Source organism: Vicia villosa, unplaced genomic scaffold (assembly GCF_029867415.1).
Source record: "Vicia villosa cultivar HV-30 ecotype Madison, WI unplaced genomic scaffold, Vvil1.0 ctg.003908F_1_1, whole genome shotgun sequence".
NCBI classification, from domain to species: domain Eukaryota; kingdom Viridiplantae; phylum Streptophyta; class Magnoliopsida; order Fabales; family Fabaceae; genus Vicia; species Vicia villosa.
The window spans coordinates 21,140-38,983 of record NW_026706335.1 but is presented as its reverse complement, the minus strand read 5'-3'; the positions used below and the strand labels follow the sequence as shown (position 1 = coordinate 38,983).

General features: G+C 34.4%; 2 protein-coding genes across 6 annotated transcripts; both read left to right on the top strand.

Moving 5' to 3' along the window:
* The first annotated feature begins 756 nt into the window (after positions 1–756).
* Positions 757–14,524, top strand: LOC131641654 (histone-lysine N-methyltransferase ATXR7-like). 5 transcript variants are annotated; one of them, XM_058911951.1, is made up of 20 exons: positions 757–1,126; positions 1,490–2,096; positions 2,191–2,307; positions 2,761–3,072; positions 3,177–3,497; positions 3,574–3,885; positions 3,963–4,427; positions 4,562–4,985; positions 5,070–5,228; positions 5,315–5,464; positions 5,600–6,030; positions 6,120–6,242; positions 6,823–6,903; positions 7,706–7,759; positions 7,872–8,023; positions 9,005–9,091; positions 9,469–9,587; positions 10,110–10,226; positions 11,079–11,131; positions 13,165–14,524. In XM_058911951.1, the coding sequence occupies exons 2-16, from the start codon at positions 1,554–1,556 to the stop codon at positions 9,024–9,026; spliced, it is 3,666 nt and encodes a 1,221-aa protein (XP_058767934.1). In that variant the 5' UTR covers positions 757–1,126; positions 1,490–1,553; the 3' UTR covers positions 9,027–9,091; positions 9,469–9,587; positions 10,110–10,226; positions 11,079–11,131; positions 13,165–14,524. The 5 variants fall into 5 exon arrangements, with proteins under 5 accessions (XP_058767934.1, XP_058767933.1, XP_058767935.1 ...); XM_058911950.1 differs by having other exon boundaries at positions 10,110–10,811; XM_058911952.1 differs by lacking the exon at positions 13,165–14,524 and adding an exon at positions 11,840–13,150.
* A 1,215-nt stretch (positions 14,525–15,739) lies between these two features.
* LOC131641653 (uncharacterized) lies at positions 15,740–17,615 on the top strand. The gene is made up of 3 exons (XM_058911948.1): positions 15,740–16,018; positions 16,339–16,406; positions 16,493–17,615. Exons 1-3 carry the CDS (start codon positions 15,916–15,918, stop codon positions 17,528–17,530), a joined length of 1,209 nt encoding a protein of 402 aa, XP_058767931.1. The 5' UTR covers positions 15,740–15,915; the 3' UTR covers positions 17,531–17,615.
* Positions 17,616–17,844: the final 229 nt, after the last annotated feature.

Genomic DNA, 17,844 nt, shown 5'->3' with positions numbered 1-17,844 from the left:
TTCTCGAATGAAACTTGTATTAGCCATCTTATGAGTTTCTTTATGAATTGGAATCTTGTCTGCTAACTTACTTTTCTTATGCACCACAAGTCAATCTTTATGGTCGACGGATAGGTGGCGGGAGACTTCCTTTGGTTTAATTCCTAAGATGTTAGTTTGGCTCATCGGAAATAGATTCTAGATACCCACTCAATATATGTGCTAGAGGGATTTTCTCTTTAAACCCAAACTAAGTGACGACCTTTACGACCTTATCACCATATGTGAGTTCAATCTCTTTTACCTTTTTTTTCCCCGTAAATTTGAGCTTGTGATTTCTTTCTTCTTTTGGATCAAACTCTATGAACTATCTTTTTTTCTCTATATTCTTTTGATGAAATGTCTTTCTCATCTTGGTCAAGTCCTTGACGATTTTTCTTTAGGTTGTTGATAACTTATTAACTCTTTTTTTTATGTATAATACAATAATTTATTATTAATTTTTGTTTTAAAGTTTTTTTTTTCATTTAACTATAATTTTAGAATTAAAAAAAAGTTAAATGGGGCCAAAGAGAAAGGAAACAGATTCTCTCATGCTCTGTGTCTCTGCTATTCACCTCTCCTGTGCAATTTCTGACCATTAGATTAAATCTAATGATTGAATCTCTCTATTTATTTACTACGATTTTTTACTTTTCATTGTTGGATTAATCTAAAGGCTGGAATTAAAGCACATTAGGTAGAAGGTCTTAAAAAATTCGAGAGGATTCATATACAACGAGAAACCAATAAAAATGGTAGCCGTCACTCACAAGCCAAATCCCGAAGACAATTTCGCAGCGCTATAAGCAACAAAATGAAAAATTACAGAAAGATTAGTTATCAAGGAGCTAAGGATAGAGTACGAAGAAATACTCGTCACACCCTCTTAAATTTCATAATCGCTTCCCATCCACCGCAAAAGCTCGAAATTGTTCTTTGAGTAGAATCCAGTTTTGAAGAAGAATCAATTTTCTCCCAAACACCTTCCAATAGAGGAAAACTGCGATTGACCGAACAAAACGCAGGTTAAACACCGACGGAACCAGATCCACCGAAACCCTATCACATTCAAATCAAACCATAGCTTCATCGTCGAGATCCAAAGGTTTCTTCCTCTATTCCATTCATCTCCATTTATATCTTGATTGTTTCTTCGTAGTTAATACCTAACTATTAGTTATTATATACATGATGATGATGATGATGATGATTAATGTATATTTCAGAACAGTGCCATAACACGGAAGCAAAAAACAAAACTATTTTGTAACGTTATCATCAATGCAGTAACTCTACTCTTTAATTAATTGTGTATCACTTTCGTCGAACTTGAATTAATTTTGAATTTTCTACTAATTTTCCTTTCTACTATCACTTTTTGTTTTCATGTGAAACCCTAAGTCCATTGTTATTTATGTTTTATTATAATGTTTATTCAACCTACATGCTTGAATGCTTCTTGGTGCAGGAGTACTGGTGATATATATTCTCTCTCGTGGCTTATTGATGTTTAATTTGGTCCAATTTCTGGAATGGAGATGAGCTGCTCGTCGAATGTTAATACAGATGTCCCCACATGTTCTACTAGCACAGTTAATGGTCCATACTCACACCAGAGTTTCGGTGGCTTTGTGCAACAGCCTGTTTATGTGAGTGGATGGATGTATGTGAATGAACATGAACAAATGTGTGGTCCATATATTAAGGAGCAGTTATACGAGGGGCTAACTTCAGGTTTCTTGCCATTCGCGCTTCCGGTGTATCCTGTAATCAATGGCACAATAATGAACCCTGTACCATTGGATTATTTCCAACAGTATCCTGACCATGTTTCCACTGGGTTTGCATACATGGGTATGAATTTCGCAGACACAATGATGTCTACTAATGGCTCCTCTTCTTCTCAGGATATGACTATATATAGGCAAGATAGATCTTTTGAGCCTGCCGCTCTTATGGCTGTTAACGCTGATTCAAAGTCTGTTTCACAGTCAAATGTCAATGACTGCACTAAGGATTCCAGTCACTTGAATTTAAACTCAGAGTCTTTCAGGAGGATTATTTCTTGTCAGATGGTAGTGCTATATCTGTTCTCTGCTTTGTTAAATATGAGTTAGCTTGACATTCATATTGCTTATTTTGATGATTGTGTCTTGTTTCTTGTTTTAGTCGGGAGGAGAATGTTGTTGGCTTTATGAGGATAAAAAGGGTACGAAACATGGGCCGCATTCCATTTCAGAATTGATTTCATGGCACCACCATGGATATCTTGAAGATTCAACAGTGGTAAGATACTATAATATATTTAGTGAAATAATATATAAGCTGTAGATATGGTGCAGGAAAAGAAATGATTAGTTGATAAGTTTTCTTAAAGCATTTTATGATAAGTTTGTTATTATTATCAGTTTCCTTTACCCAAAGTATACATTGCACTTGCACCTCATTTTTTTCCCCCTAAGTTTATTCATGAAGCCAGGATTAAGCTTTCTTGTATTGCAAGGGTTTTGGAGGTGTCCACTAGTGTTGCGGCGGGGTTTTCATGGATATCCTCAAATATAATCTCCTGATCTTATCCTTTATTCTTACAGTGGTGTGACTTTTATTTTTCAACTGGACATTATTTTTGACTCTAGTGTTCTATAAAGCGCGATTTGTTGGAACATGGTGTTATTGCCCATGTTTGCCACTGGGTTCTAAAAATAATCATTATTTTGATTTATTTATATTTATCTACAGATCTCCCATTTTGACAATAAGTATGGAAATTTTGTGTTGTTGGCTGCTGTAAATGCATTGAAAGGAGATATATCTGGAACCATCTGTGGATCAGATTCCCAAAGCAACGGAGTAGGTGATGTGATGAACTTAAATTGTGAAATATCTGAAGACATTTCTTCACAATTGCACATGGGTGTAATGAAAGCTGCCCGAAGAGTTGTGCTAGATGGGATTATTGGCGATATCATTTCAGAATTTGTTACTAAAAAGAAATGCAAAAACCAAAAGCTTAAGTCTTCTGATCGAACTTGCGCGTTGGACAGTAAAATGGTAATGTTAAAAAAAATGCTTTGCAGTTTTTGAATACTTGAAATTTTGTTCTTTGTTCCAAGTCATTGAATATTTCCTTTTAACAGTTCATGTTTTATGTGTAGATGAATAATAGTACTTCCATTCCTCCTAGTGAGCCTGCAGCTTCCCATTTTTTGGATGACCAGGCTTGCCATGAAATTTCCAGACAGTCTTCAATGAGTGTGAAGGCAGTTGGAAGCATTGAAAATTTTTGGTGGTCATATTCTGTTGTTCGTAAAGCACTTGTTGATTATTGCTTGCAAATCATGTGGAATGCAGTGTTTTTTGACACGGTAAAAGAGTACTTATTTTCCTGGAGGAAGAGGAAATATTGGTCTCAACCTAAGCCTCCACCAACTGTTAATGAATCTAAAGATTATGTTGAAAAGATTAAATCAGAAGCTGTGAGTTCTGAGTGGCTTGCTTACTTGAGGTTTTTGCTTTAATTGTACTTATAATAATCAAACAGTTGTTGTACAGTTGGTTCTCAGGCCAGGTTCCTCTATAAGCAATGTTGATGCTGATATCCAGTCTGGCGTGATGGCGACAGAAAGAGATTGTCATCCTGAGTTGTTTTTATCTACTAATAACTTCAAAAGCCGAAACATAGCCGAAAGTCAAAGAGTTTCATGCAGTTATCCTAATTCTAAAGTTTTGACATGTATTCTTGAACGTGTGGAGAACGATCTTCACTGCTCTGCAAAGGTGTCTTTAGCTGATTATGTTCGAAGTGTTGTTGAAAAGGAAGTAAACCAAGTAATTCCTTCCCTAGAAAAAGATAAATTCAGCGAGGTAACTTGAATACAAGTGTTCATATTCTTTGATCTATTTATACAGTAGACACTATTTGTTGAAGAGTCCTTTAATAGTTGCAGGTTGATGATAGTAACTGCCATATCTCAGAGATGCTTACCAGTAAAACATCTGTTAAAGAAATTCTAAATGACGAGTCTGTCGATCCTGTGAAAAATAGAGACTCACTTTGGGTGTCTTCACCTGGTAACCGACTGTCTAATCTTTTCTCCAAAGCATTTCAAGAACTGCGTGGACATTTAAATGACGTGGTTGACGAAGAGGAGGTTGGTGACATGCCACCTGGATTCGAGAAAAACTCTCAAATGATATACCCTCACCACAGCTCAAAATTTCGACCTTCAAGAATAGTTGAATGTCATCCCAAGATTACAGCGTATGTTGCAGCTGCACTGTGCAGACAGAAGCTGCATGACGAAGTCCTAGAGAATTGGAAGTTGTCGATTCTTGATTCTACAATTAAACAAGTTCTTATGTCATCACGTACCATAAAGAAGAATTTTCAGTCTCGTGGTCATGAGGTAAGAACTTGTTCAATATTATGAGAAGTTAAATACTGCATTTGGTTTCTCTGAATGTCTGTCTTTGTTATTTGGTTTTATTTCACCTCATTCTTGTATCTTGATTTATTTATCTTAACTTTATAATTCGTTAGAAAAGGAAGTCATTTGGTGCAAATAAGGAACTTTTGAATGATGCTACTTCTGGACTGGGAAAAGGGAAGAAAGGCTCAAAAAATTCTGGAGTTCCTCTGTTGGATGGAAAGCATACATATCAACGTAAGAAGCTACCACGGAAAGAGTTTTGCTCCTCTCAGCCTGTTGTAGATGATAATTTAGGGCCAGGGAAGAAGCCTCTGGCTAACTTATGGAAACATGTTTCTGGAGATGTGAATGAGAGTGCAGAAGTTAAAATAACTGCTATTAAATGTGGAAAGACCAAGATGATTAAAGGGAAGAAGGATACATCTTCTAAGAGCAGGTCTTCTTTCAATGTCGATAATAGCTCACCCAATGATCAATTATCCTTGAAGAATAAAACTAGCCAGAAAGTAGCGAAGTTTGCGCATACAGTTCAAAGTAAATAATTTCCTTGTTAAGTTGTCATTAGTTTTATAGTTATAATTTTTTTAGGAATAACATCTGTCATTTCCCATTATTCAGATGGTGTTACAGATATTATGAAGTTTAATGAAAAGAGGCCATCAGCATCTTCTAAGAGCAGGTCTTCTTTCAATGTCGATAATAGCTTACCCAGTGATCGATTATCCTTGAAGAATAAAACTAGCCAGAAAGTAGTAAAGTTTGCGCATACAGTTCAAAGTATATAATTTTCCTTGTTAATTTGTCATTAGTTTTATGATTATAATTTTTTTTAGGAATAACATCTGTCATTTTCCATTATTCAGATGGTGTTATAGATATTATGAAAATTAATGAAAAGAGGCTATCGACATCAACTGATAATATTGTTGGTATGAAAGTAGCTAAAATAAATAACTCTGATGTCACCATTCACAAGAAGACCACTTGTCATATCTCTAGCGAGAAACTTAGTGGTATGTTTATTTGTAATGTCTTTATTAGTTCTCATTTCTTGTTTCTTGTTGAAACTTACCTGATCGATCTAAAATGTCTTTATTAGTTTTCAGTATAAATTTATATTGTTTTTGGCTTGTTATTTCCATTTGCAGTGACAAATAAAGTGTCAAAATCTAAAAGGAAGCATCAAACAGATGTTGTTACATCCTTACATCCTGCTAAGGTTTTGAAAATTTCAAATAGGGGGTCTAGTCTGAGAGCTACTGGCAAACAAGTAACTGAGGCACAGAAGAAATCTAACGTATCCAAGTCATTGGATTTATGTCCTAAATCTAATGGATGTGCTCGGACTTCTATTAATGGGTGGGAATGGCATAAATGGTCACTAAGTGCTAGTCCTGCATGTAGAGCACGTGTCAGGGGTCGTCTTCCACGTTTACAAAACAAGTGCAGAAATTCTGAAAACACTTCATCCCAGGTGTCAAATGGTAAGGGTCTTTCTGCAAGAACCAATAGGGTGAAATTGCGTAACCTTCTTGCTGCCGCTGAGGGTGCAGATCTTCTGAAAGTGCCTCAATTGAAGGTGATTGAAAAATGAGTGTGTTTTTTGGTCACACTTATCTAGAGCATTGTGTAAATCAGATTTCAACTATTATATTTTGCTTCTTTCAGGCACGAAAAAAGCGATTATGTTTTCAAAGGAGCAAGATACACGACTGGGGTCTTGTTGCCTTAGAGCCAATAGAAGCGGAGGACTTTGTGATCGAATATATTGGAGAATTAATTCGTCCTCGGGTATAAACAAATTAATATTGATTTAAAGATGCATATTTTAAGGCATATCAAGCTGGTCTATTTTCAAAGTAAATTTTGACTTTAATACTCATACCATAACATACATAAAATCAATCAAATTAGGCAGTTTTTCTTGTAACCTTTCCAATTTTTTCTGCAAATATTTATGTCTAGGAAGATGTGTCACTTTTTGCGTAATTCATTGCAAATGAGTGCCTATATTCTTGGTGAAAGATTTTCTTTTGAATATTTTTAATCTAATAATTGCTTTATTGAAGAATGAATAGTTTATTGTTGATGGCTATAAAATCTGTAACTTGTTCAGAGTATAATAATTAAGGGGCACAGAAACTAAGGAACTTGGAATATAAGTAAATCAATATGCATAGAAAAGGATATAAAAAATAAATTATTTGTGTACTTATTTTTGTTGCTCTACATATAAAAAATTGATCATTAAGCATACTAGGTCTTCCAATTTGCAATCCAATTCTTGGTTTGACTTGTGGCATAGGCTGATTTTTTTACAAATGATTTTTTTTATTTGATATATTGACTGATGTGATTTTATCGCTCACAGATATCTGATATACGTGAGCTTCAATATGAGAAGATGGGAATCGGAAGCAGTTACCTTTTCAGAATTGATGATGGTCATGTGGTTAGTATGCATTGTAGTATTTTTAAAATTTTTGATGTTGAAAGTTTCATTAATGTTGCTTTCCTATTACAAGTTTGGGTCAATTTTGTCAGATGTATCTGATATCCTATTATCCTTATTTACCCTATGTTGGTATTGAATGGTATTGTTGACCATACTTTTCTGCAATTAAAACATAGAGAAATTAAAAGACCAAAGTCTTGCAAGAATTAAACCTAATGGATTGTGTTTGAGAGTCTTGCAATTTTGTTTTGAAGTTGATGAGAATTCACATACCTGTCCAGGTGTCTATGGATAGACTTTAGAAGGTAGATATGAACGCTTGTAATTAAAATCTCAGCTGTTACTTAACCAAGAAGATGATTCACTTTTGTGCAGCTATGTTTTGAATACAATAGTTTGGTAAATCCACTGTAGTTATAATTTGGCTCGTGGGATGGTTAGCTTAATTGTTAGTTGTTGCTTTCTTAATCTGATCATAGGTTATTTAGTCATGAAAACATTATAACCCATCCTTGAGAACTGAAGCTCCATGCCATGGCTTGTAATGGCATGTATTATTTGGTTCTTCACTTCTTCTAGACACATTTTATACGACAATCCTTCCAGACACACATGAATATGTTTGCATATGGTTGATTTTTCCACTAAATAAGTTTGAATAATACCTAATCTACAAAAGCTTATCTAAAGGAGTATTAGTTAAATTTAGTTTTTCATGTCCTTTAATTAGTATTATTATGTTGGGAAATCCAGTGATAACATTTGAAGTGATAGATTTGCTATTCCTGGCTGTTTGTAGGTTGATGCTACAAAGAGAGGCGGGATTGCAAGATTTATCAACCATTCTTGTGAGGTACTTGTGCAGTAATATTATATGTTGAAATGCATGTGTGTTTGGGTGCATGCTTGTTTTACTTCAACTCTTGATTTCACATTCTTCCTAATTTGAACTGAACTTTTGGCAGCCCAACTGTTACACAAAGGTTATATCTTTTGAGGGTCAAAAGAAGATTTTTATATATGCAAAGCGGCATATAAATGCCGGTGAAGAAATTACATACAATTATAAATTTCCCTTGGAGGAGAAAAAGATTCCCTGCAACTGTGGTTCCAAAAAGTAAGATTATTATACTCTTCAATTTCTTTGCATAATATGTCCTACAATCATATTGGTACTATTCCAAGATATTTGAATTGTATTGATTTAATCTATTTGATGCACAGACACGATACGAGTGTATCGGATACAGATTGTATCCAATATGGCAATACCCCATTCCTTGAAAACGAATAGGGGGGATGAGTGGATATATTAGAAGTGATGAGATCACAATCCGATATGGCAATATGTGAAAACTGAATAATATATTTCGATCATGAAAATGTCCAAGCACTAATCTCTATATATAGACTATTCTAATCTAATGGGCCTGACTAATGGACTAAGGGTCCGTCTATAAATTACTACGAACAATAGTAAAATTATCTACAGTATTCCTTAAAAACCAGTACAGGAGTTGAGTGCTGCACTGGATGAGTGGATATATTATAAGTGACGAGATATCACAAACCAATGTAATTTGACGGCAGTTTTAATAGCCTCATTTTGATGAGTAGATAACTAAAATTCCCAAAGATAAGGGTTTGGTCATGTGAAGAAAAGACAAAACGACAATCATTAAGAATGAGTCTAATTGATCAAGTGAAAGTTGGTCCGATTAAATTTTGTGGAGAAAAACTTCAAATAAGTCCTCTCCTTCCAATCTCTCTACACCTCCTTTCCGCTTTTAATCAATTTTCCTTCTTTCTCTTCCTATTGAAATAGAGAATCCAACTCCGTTTGGTTATTTGATAACCCTACAAAATCTATATAAGGTTTGCTTTGGTGATTGGGATGAGGGAGTTCAGTAGTGTGAAGTGATAAGGAAGTTGAGTTTTCCGTAACATTTACTATCATTAGAGATTCCCATAAAAGCATCAATTTGATAGACACTTGAGTAGGATAAGCTTTTTATCAGAACTTTTAGGATGGAATAAAATGTGAAAGTCACCATTTTCTTCTCTTTGTAATTGCAACATTTATGTCCTTATTATGCAGGTGTCGCAGATCATTGAATTAAGCTGTTATTGAAACTAATACGTGCATGCACTTACTACTGGAGAGTGGAGAATTTTTCTCCCTTAGGTATGCACTTGTCTTTAAAATTTGTGCTTAATCTTGGCATGCATTGAACAAATGTTGATCATTTTATTATGTGCTTCCTCAATCTGTGCAGTGGTCATGTATGTTTATTTAATCTTCCTTATATGACATCTTGATCTTTCATTGATTCAAATGATAAAATTTCCATGCATTCAACTCTATAAACATGTATGTTCGGCTTCAGTTTTATCATTTATGTGTTAAAGAATGTTTTGGAAATGGGCATATCCTAGTTAATTGTGAATGTTCAGTGGATGCAATTGATCAGAGATAATTATTTTATTGACTGGAATATTTGTCAGAAAGAGTTATTCTTCTTCGATTGGAATGTAATCTTATTGTTGCTTTCCACCTTGCAGGATAATACTCCCAAAAAACACGTTGCTCACTGAAATTCGAGGACTGTTACTTTATATTTCACTGGACTGTTGACTTCAAATTGGACGTGTTGCCACAATGCTTGTAAACCTTTTACCTTGTATGTTTCACTCCCTTAAATTTATCTGGTGTTCACTGGGTTAAGTATCTATTTTCTAATCATCAGCATGCTATATTAATTTTTTTAGTTGATATGGACCTCATGTGAGTAGTTGCATAGATTGGTTTCCTCTGTTAAAGAAAGGACATGTATTGTTCATTTGGTGTCTGCTTGATATATGTTGTCTGCACTATTACATTTACAACTTGCATTAGCTTTCCTTCACTAAGTGGAAATCTTGTGGTTGTTGACACTTTATTAAAGTGTTGTAGTTTTTTTCTTCTACGTGCTCTGTATCTAAAGATGTCAAATGCTTTGCAAGCTAATCTAGATTCCAACTACCAATGAATGCATGTTTCTATTGGATAGTTTAGCATACCTTGTTTTGTGATAGCTCTTGATCCTTTTATGCCAAGAATTTTTTGATGTTTTGATGATAATAGTAGAAGTTAAACTAAGACATGCCATCCAGTGCATGAGTTCTGGCCTCTGGGTATTGATTTAAGTGTTATGGTGTTTCAGGTAGTTATATCACCATTTTTGGAGAAAGGCTGAACTGAATGCTATTGGTGACCGGTGTTGCCTACTTGTTTGGTGATGGGATAACAAACTTGAGCATTCTTGTAGATGGTTGTGGCAGTTGAGTTTCTCATCTTAGAAGCTGTAAATAATTGTTTTTCCATGTCTATATAATTTAGTGAAGGAATAATTTGGTACGAAGATGCCTAATTCTTTTAATGAGTAAAAACTTTGGAACATTAGTGCATGATTCTCAAAATGACCATATTGCACATCTCAAACCCCCTTTCTTGCTCCCCAGTTCCTTTTTTTTTTTTTTGTCTCACACTCCTTGTTTCTATAACAAAAATTTGATTGAATTGTACTAGTGCAGCTGAATAGGTGGCAACTACTTGACCGACGTAACTACTGGCCAACAATATAATAAAATTGGAATTCCTGTTGAGAAGTGGATTGTAAAATTATTAGACGTGTCTATATCAACCTTTTTGAACAGTCAATTGTTAAATATTAATGTGCCAATACTTGTTTTATTTGCATGATGGATTTAAGGCTTTTTTTTTCTTGCCACAAGCGAAAATCACTTGCCTATAACATTAATTGGCAACTCTTTTTCGGGTCCGGAAAACCATACCTTAAAAATGGTACTCATGCATGGTGTCAAATCTCTCATTTATCAACATTGGGAAATTGACAAGATTTCAGGTATAATAGTTTGTAATTAGGGAGTTCAATTTAGCTATGTTAATGATGATTGGTAGGAGTCATGTAGTCAAAATGGTTATGGATTTTTTTTTGTCCACTAAATAATAATTACTCTAAAATTAAGTGATATTGAGGTTAATGAGTACTTAACATTTAATATCTTTTGTGGCAAATCTCTGTTTGCCAGGGACTGAGCATACTTAATTTGTGTTCCATGTTTTCAATTCGTTTATTTTGCTTCCCACCTTCAATTCCTGTGGTTTGCAGGAGTAGCTCAAGTAGGAAAAACTGTTAGGTTGCTGAATTGGATTATGCTCCCGGTATGTTTCTCTTTCTGCCCCTTGTTATAGTCATTCCTGGTCAGCTTTTTTTATATGTACTCCAGAGGTACCCTCAATCAACTCTGCAAATAAAGCGAGCACTAATCAGCAACGTAAGGTATTAAAGCATGAATTCCTGGCCAATACCACAACCATTTAGAATGTACCAAATGTTTGGGTGGGAGAGCAGTAGTTTTAGGCATTAGCTTTGTTTTGTTGATCGGTTTTTTACCATGCTTTATTTATTTCTCAGAAATTACTTCAAATTGTTCTATACTAATTAACCAAATAATTTTTAAATTTAAATTAGTTGGAGTTTGAATCGGTGAGATTAACAAGCATAACTCTATTTTACATGTTTTCTTTACAAGTACAAAAAAAGAACTATTTTTTGATAAAATGGCAATTTACATAGAAATACACTCTTAAACATACACATTCCAGCATATTTCATTCTATTGGCCAAAGTTCACGAGTTCCACTAAATTTTGATTTTTTAAAAGGGATAAAATGTAGAGATTAATTGAGATATTAACAACGTTTGTGAGAGGGGTTGCTTCAAAAACAAGGTCGGGAATGGGAAACTGGTATTTGGTACGGATGAAATTTAGAATACAATGTCACTTGTTTTTATAGTTGTGTGTTAAATTGTGTTTAGCTGTACAAACATTTTTATCATTTGTGTTAAACTGGTATTTGTTTTTGTAGCACTAAAGCTTGGCACCTTTGAAATGACAAACTCATGAATACGAGGAAAACTTTCCTCACCTCCAACATGAACTTGGATGTGGTAGAAATTCAATGACTGAATCTAAGTGCTTATTAAAAAAAAGAAAATCTAAATTAGTGCAATTTATAACTTGTGTTAAGTTATTGAGCACCAACATTTAACAATAAATTTCAATATCACTTGAACATACATCAGGGATGTATATGGAACATTAAGTACCTCTTTGATAAAACTAAGCATAACATTAACAAACCAATAGCCTTTAAGAAAGAAATGTGAATAGCAAAAAAAAAAAAAAGAAAGAAATGTGAATTTATAATATAATAAATAATGAGTTACCTTTCAATAATATGCCATTTGAAATAGAGGAATACGTGCAATGCAATGATTTAGAAGGAAGCACGAACATCCAAACACGACACTCACACATCGACATCGTTAATAATTTTATAAAAAAAATAAACGTAATTACCAATGTTAGTGTTGGTGTTAGACACCAACACGAACATAGCCACACCTTTTTTTCAGAGGTGTCGGTGCTACATAAGGTTTGGTAAATATCACATGAAAAGTATTTGTTCATGAGATGAGTTTGTGTTTATTATAATGATTAAAATTAAAATTAATATTAGATGAAGTGCCAAAATAAGTTTGTGTTTATTATAATGATTAAAATTAAGGTTAATATTAGATTAGATTAGATTAGATGAAGTGCCAGAATAAAATTGTAAATAAATTACAAATGTGATGTCTTTTTTATTTAGTGTTGTTAGATGTATATGTGTTAAAATTGAATAATATTTTAAAGTGATATAAAAACAATGTATTTGTTGATTCAGACATGTAAAAGTTTATCTTTAAATTGTTTTATTTTTGTGTATTATTATGGTTAAGATGAGAAAGAATGACTAATTTTGTGTGATCCGAAAGTGCACTTTTGGACAACTTTTGCTACTTAAAAGTATAGTTCTAAATATATTAAGCGGTGGTTGTAGTAGTTCTTTTTGATAAAGGCATGCATGCTAATCTTGGTTTTAGAGTAAAGTGTTAAATTGGTCATTGACTTTGTAAAATGTTCTCAAATAGATTTTTGAGAGTATGAATATTTTAAAAAGGTTATTGATTCTGTCAGATTTTATTTATATTATTCATTTGACATTAATGTTAATGATTGAATTGACATAGAGATATGGATTAAGTTGATATTTTAATAGAATCAGAGACTTCATGGTTTTTTACCTTTCCATTCATGAAATTTCCGGTTCATCACTTGGTTTTGATTATTGAAATTTCCGGTTCGCAGGCAACATGCATGGAACTTTGAAACACTTTCTTCTATTGAAAATTCTCCAGCAATTGAAAATTAAGCAATACAAAAATGGACATATAGAACGGTGTAGTTGCAATATGTTGGACCTATTAGATTATGAAAGCTCTATGCTAACCCAAAAATAAATATTGGGGTGGTCTATGAGGGTAGAGTTTTTGAGGTGTCAAGACCGACAGAAGAAGGATAATGGGTTGATGCTTTGCAATTATAATGCTCTAAAATGTGCATGTCCATTGTAGGATTTCTATATTGAATAGATACAAGTATTTTATGTGATATTTAAGTCACAATGTTCTTTCATCTTATGGACTAATCTTTTGGGTTAGACTCATCACGTGCTTAAATTGTACCCATGAGTGTATTTATTGTGAATTGAACATTGCTGGATTAAGGTGCACCACCTAATACATGTCGGTAAGTGAAGCTACCAAAATGAAAAGAACTATTCTCAAGGTCAGTGCCGAAAGAGTGAAAATTGCCGCGGACATGTGCTCTTAAAGGGTGTGATAATGTTAAATTAGTCCATGCGATTCTTCTACTTAATAGGCAAGTCTTTTGAGTCAATTTAAGTGATCGGTGTTTGTTTCTCTTCAATGAGAGAGACAATGCTTGAAGACATGATGGATGACTTCTGTGATTTTTGCAATTAACTCCGCCTGTGTCTTATTTGATATAAACACAGCCGGTCCCCAGCCCGGACAAAGGAGGAGGGTTGCACTTACAATGGTTATTTTGACACATAACCAAGTTGGGTTCTTTACGGACTTTTGGTGAGCCTAGTAAAGGCATGTAATGTTTAAGATCATTGACAATATTTTCGACCAATGGTACAAGAATGGGAAACGACGCAAGAACTATGCAAAATATTGCAAAAATTGGCATTCAGGTAGACAATATTCCACTTTTTCATGGCTAGAGTTCTTTAGCAAAGCATCGACATCTTCACATTTAATGTGTACTTAGATGAATATATTTTCAACAAATTGCCAATGATGGCAAAAACCTTTGCTTTTCACACATATTTGGAAGTATTATCATTTAGGTAAGGATCATGGAAGTGAAGAGGTGTAAGGTAAAGTTGATGGACTAGTGAATGGAGTGAAGTTGTTAAAGCATTTGTTAGCAACAATCTCTGTCAAGAAGTTTTTTAAGGCATTGATTTAAAAAGCTCTTGGAACTTTAAGGTATTTGCCTCTTGAGTGAGTATAGTACCACATTCCTAAGTATACGTATAGTTCATGCATGTATCTTAAAAGTTAATGTGTATAATGTAAATCATTAAGTGGAAATGTAAAGGTGAATTTACAATAATGTGAAAATGTGATTATCTAAACGTGTTTTGCCCGAGTTATTATTATTCTTAGCGTGATTTGATTATTCACCCCTTTCGTTCAACAACATACAACAAGTGAACTATCATGAAATGGAGTGTATTAACAACTTAACTAATACATGAACAAATATATCGATGCTTAAATGCACATAAATAACAATACAGCCGGGGTCGAAGAATCTGCGGGGCAAAGGGTACTTTCCCGATTCCCACTCTTAGGTATTGTACATATTCCATAATTCTTTAGGCCGGACGTTCAAATCGGATGCCCCGAGCAGTACTAAGTAGATGACAACCTGGAGTTGTCATGACCGACTTAGGAATAAGCACTTAACGGTCGGTTATGGACGTTACGACAATTACTAAATTTTTGTGTGACAGTTACAAACGTTACAAGTGGTTAATGAGCGGTTACGTTATAATGGTCATTAATCGTAATCATTCTCAATGATCAAGATCTATACTATAAACGAGGCTCCCACCCGAGGGATAAGCAAAACATTCTTCTTGGGGGCACGCTCTCTGCGATCACGCCACCCAATTCTCCCAATCCACTCAATATTCTCCTCCGAGACCTGCGTCGAGGAGGATACCTCAAACTCCTTTGTGACCTCACCGGATTCGCTTCTGAGAGGTAATCAAAAGTATTCTGCAGGAACAGGTATCATCCGAGAACTTTTCCCTCCATATCTATTCCTACAAAAAAAATTCGATTTAGAAACTCTGAACAAATAATCTCCGTTAACAAATACGTATAAATTAACATCTTTACTATCAACTGAACTAATTTAACGAAAAACATGTGTGCCTTTTAGTCAAATGAGTTTTTGGATATGTGAAACGGTGAAGACAATGTCCTTGCACACACCTTATCTCCATTTGTGTTTTCGAGGATGGCTTGTGTCATTTTGTAATATTTTTTTAGGAAAGTTCTTAAACTTACGAAATAAACCGGCAAGAAAGCGAAGAATGCTTACGTGTAAGCAAAATAGGTGAACATTCTCTCTCCTATTTTTTTCCTATATTTTATCTAAACAAATTATTATAAAAATGAGTTTATAATATCCCATATAAATAGGAGTTAATTTATTAATCCACCAATAATGTTAAGACAAATACACATTCTTGCATTTCTTGAAATCGAAGTTTGGTAATATTTAGCATTACTCTTTTTTTTTTATTGAGTTAATATATATTGTAACGTTTAAAGAGTACTATCCAAACTTTTTTAAATTCCTTAACCATAGACAAAATTCTAAGAGCTTCATCAAAACGTCTTTTACAAAAAGTGCTTCTCTAACCCCAACCTCCAAACACTACACTACACTATTGGCGCGTCATCTTCAACCACTCCGCTGCGTCGTGCATCCATTCATCCTGAACGGCGGACGATGAAAGGAACGGCGGCCGAAGTTGCAATCTTCGCCGACACAAATCTCGGCACTCGCATTGCTTTCAATTCCCCTTTCCACATTACGGCCGGAACACTCAAAAGTAACAACAATAACTACAACTATTACTTTTATTCTATTACTTGCTTTTAACTAGGTTACCCATTTTCAGATTCATCTCTTTTTCTTTTTCAGATTATCTGTATTTCTGTTTCTACATGTTTGTGTTAGGTTAGAAAGAGGAATCTTTTGCACTTGCTTATATAGATTCATATATTTCTATCTCATAATCATTTATTCATTTCTTCATTGATATTAATCATCGAAGGCCTTCGGTGATTGATGAAATTATTGTTCAATGTTCAGCCATGAGTATATCAGGTTCTGTCAAGAAAAGTCCTTGATGCAACTATTGTTTTGCAGGAGATTTTGAGAAAGTGCACTTCACTTGTTTACCGGACATCGGAGAGATTCAAGTTCATGGATTAATGGTATGTGCTTTCCTTTTTAGTACGTGTCTTTTGTGTATTTCTGCTACAAGGGTTTGTGTTGATCATATTGCTGTGTATTCTGCTAGGTGAGGCGTAAATCATGCTTCTACTACCTGCCTGATTCCTTTCCTGTAAAGAATGTTTTCCCAACGATGAGAGAAACGTGGTTTCTTCATGTGGAAGTAATGCCTTTAAAATGTTTGCGAGTTCCGTGTTTACCCTGTGACGCAGCTATTTCTTTAAAACAACGGGATTTAATGAGATATAACTGTGAAAATAAAACAAGATGCAACAGTGAAGAAAAGAGAGAGAAAGAACTTAATCCCCGTGCAGATCCATCAGAAGAGAATGAAGTTATTGATCATGTTTTGAAGGAAAAGGGAAATTCTCATGAGAATTCCGAGCATGGAAAGCCAGAAAGAGACTCCTGCAGATTTGAAGACAAACCTACCAGTACAGTCAGTAAGAGTCGATGTGCGATGCCAGAGACTAATGTTGTCAGTAAGAGTCAATGTGCGATCTCAGAGACTAATGTTGCCAGTAAGAGTCAATGTGCGATGCCAGAGACTAATGTCGAGTTTCAGGTTGAATTATGTGCTAGCTCAGTGCAAGAAACTCCGAGTAAGATGTCAACACAAGTAATATCAGTCTCTGGTATAATCAATAAATATTTTTCAGGTTTCAATGGCATTGACACATTTAGCTGCTCTTCAAACTCAGATGTTACATCAAGAGTTGTTCATAGTGAGATCGAAGTTCAATCAAACACAGGAGCACAAAGTTACTCAAAGAAACAAGTTGATTCACTATCACAGTTCACTCCCAAAACACCTCCACATGTTCCATTGCACGTTGAATTTGTTTCCAAAAATTCAGGTAGCAAAACTAGGAAACCCAAAGTTGAGAAATGTAGCAGAAAAAGAAGATCCAAAGTTGAGAAATGTAGCAAAAACAGAAGATCCAAAGTGGGGAAATTTCTTCTATCAGCTTCAAAGAGTCTCGGGGCTTCTAATAATAAGCAGAGTCCTGCACTCTCTTTATGTAAATTCAAAAATATAAAACTACTAGAGGAAATACCTAAAATTAATCGTTCGATATTTTCCATATGTGATAGTGATGATTGACATTATTATCGTGTAGTGTAGACAGTCAAAAAGGTGTATATACGATGTAACCAATTATATTTTGATCTGTTTATTTTGGCAACTACATGAACTAGTAGAAATTCTAATTTGTGGGAAACATGTTGTAATTTAACTTGATAGTTCTCCAGAAAGCAAGCAGATCTGCAATTGTCTAGCAGTTTGTTACTATTTTGTTACCAAAATAGGTCTTCTTTTGGAACAAAGATATCATAAGTAATTGTATTAGTGTGATGCTACTTCTGAACTGGGAAAAGGGAAGGAAGGCTCAAAAAGTTGTGGAGTTCCTTTGTTGG

Excerpts from the sequence above, each read along its gene's own strand:
- LOC131641654 (XM_058911951.1), top strand. The coding sequence starts at position 1,554 with ATGGAGATGAGCTGCTCGTCGAATGTTAATACAGATGTCCCCACATGT. Across the intron at positions 4,986-5,069 it reads GTTTGCGCATACAGTTCAAA|ATGGTGTTACAGATATTATG; the intron begins GTAAATAATTTC and ends CCCATTATTCAG. Across the intron at positions 6,904-7,705 it reads GAATTGATGATGGTCATGTG|GTTGATGCTACAAAGAGAGG; the intron begins GTTAGTATGCAT and ends GGCTGTTTGTAG.
- LOC131641653 (XM_058911948.1), top strand. The coding sequence starts at position 15,916 with ATGAAAGGAACGGCGGCCGAAGTTGCAATCTTCGCCGACACAAATCTC. Across the intron at positions 16,019-16,338 it reads TACGGCCGGAACACTCAAAA|GAGATTTTGAGAAAGTGCAC; the intron begins GTAACAACAATA and ends ATTGTTTTGCAG. Across the intron at positions 16,407-16,492 it reads TTCAAGTTCATGGATTAATG|GTGAGGCGTAAATCATGCTT; the intron begins GTATGTGCTTTC and ends GTATTCTGCTAG.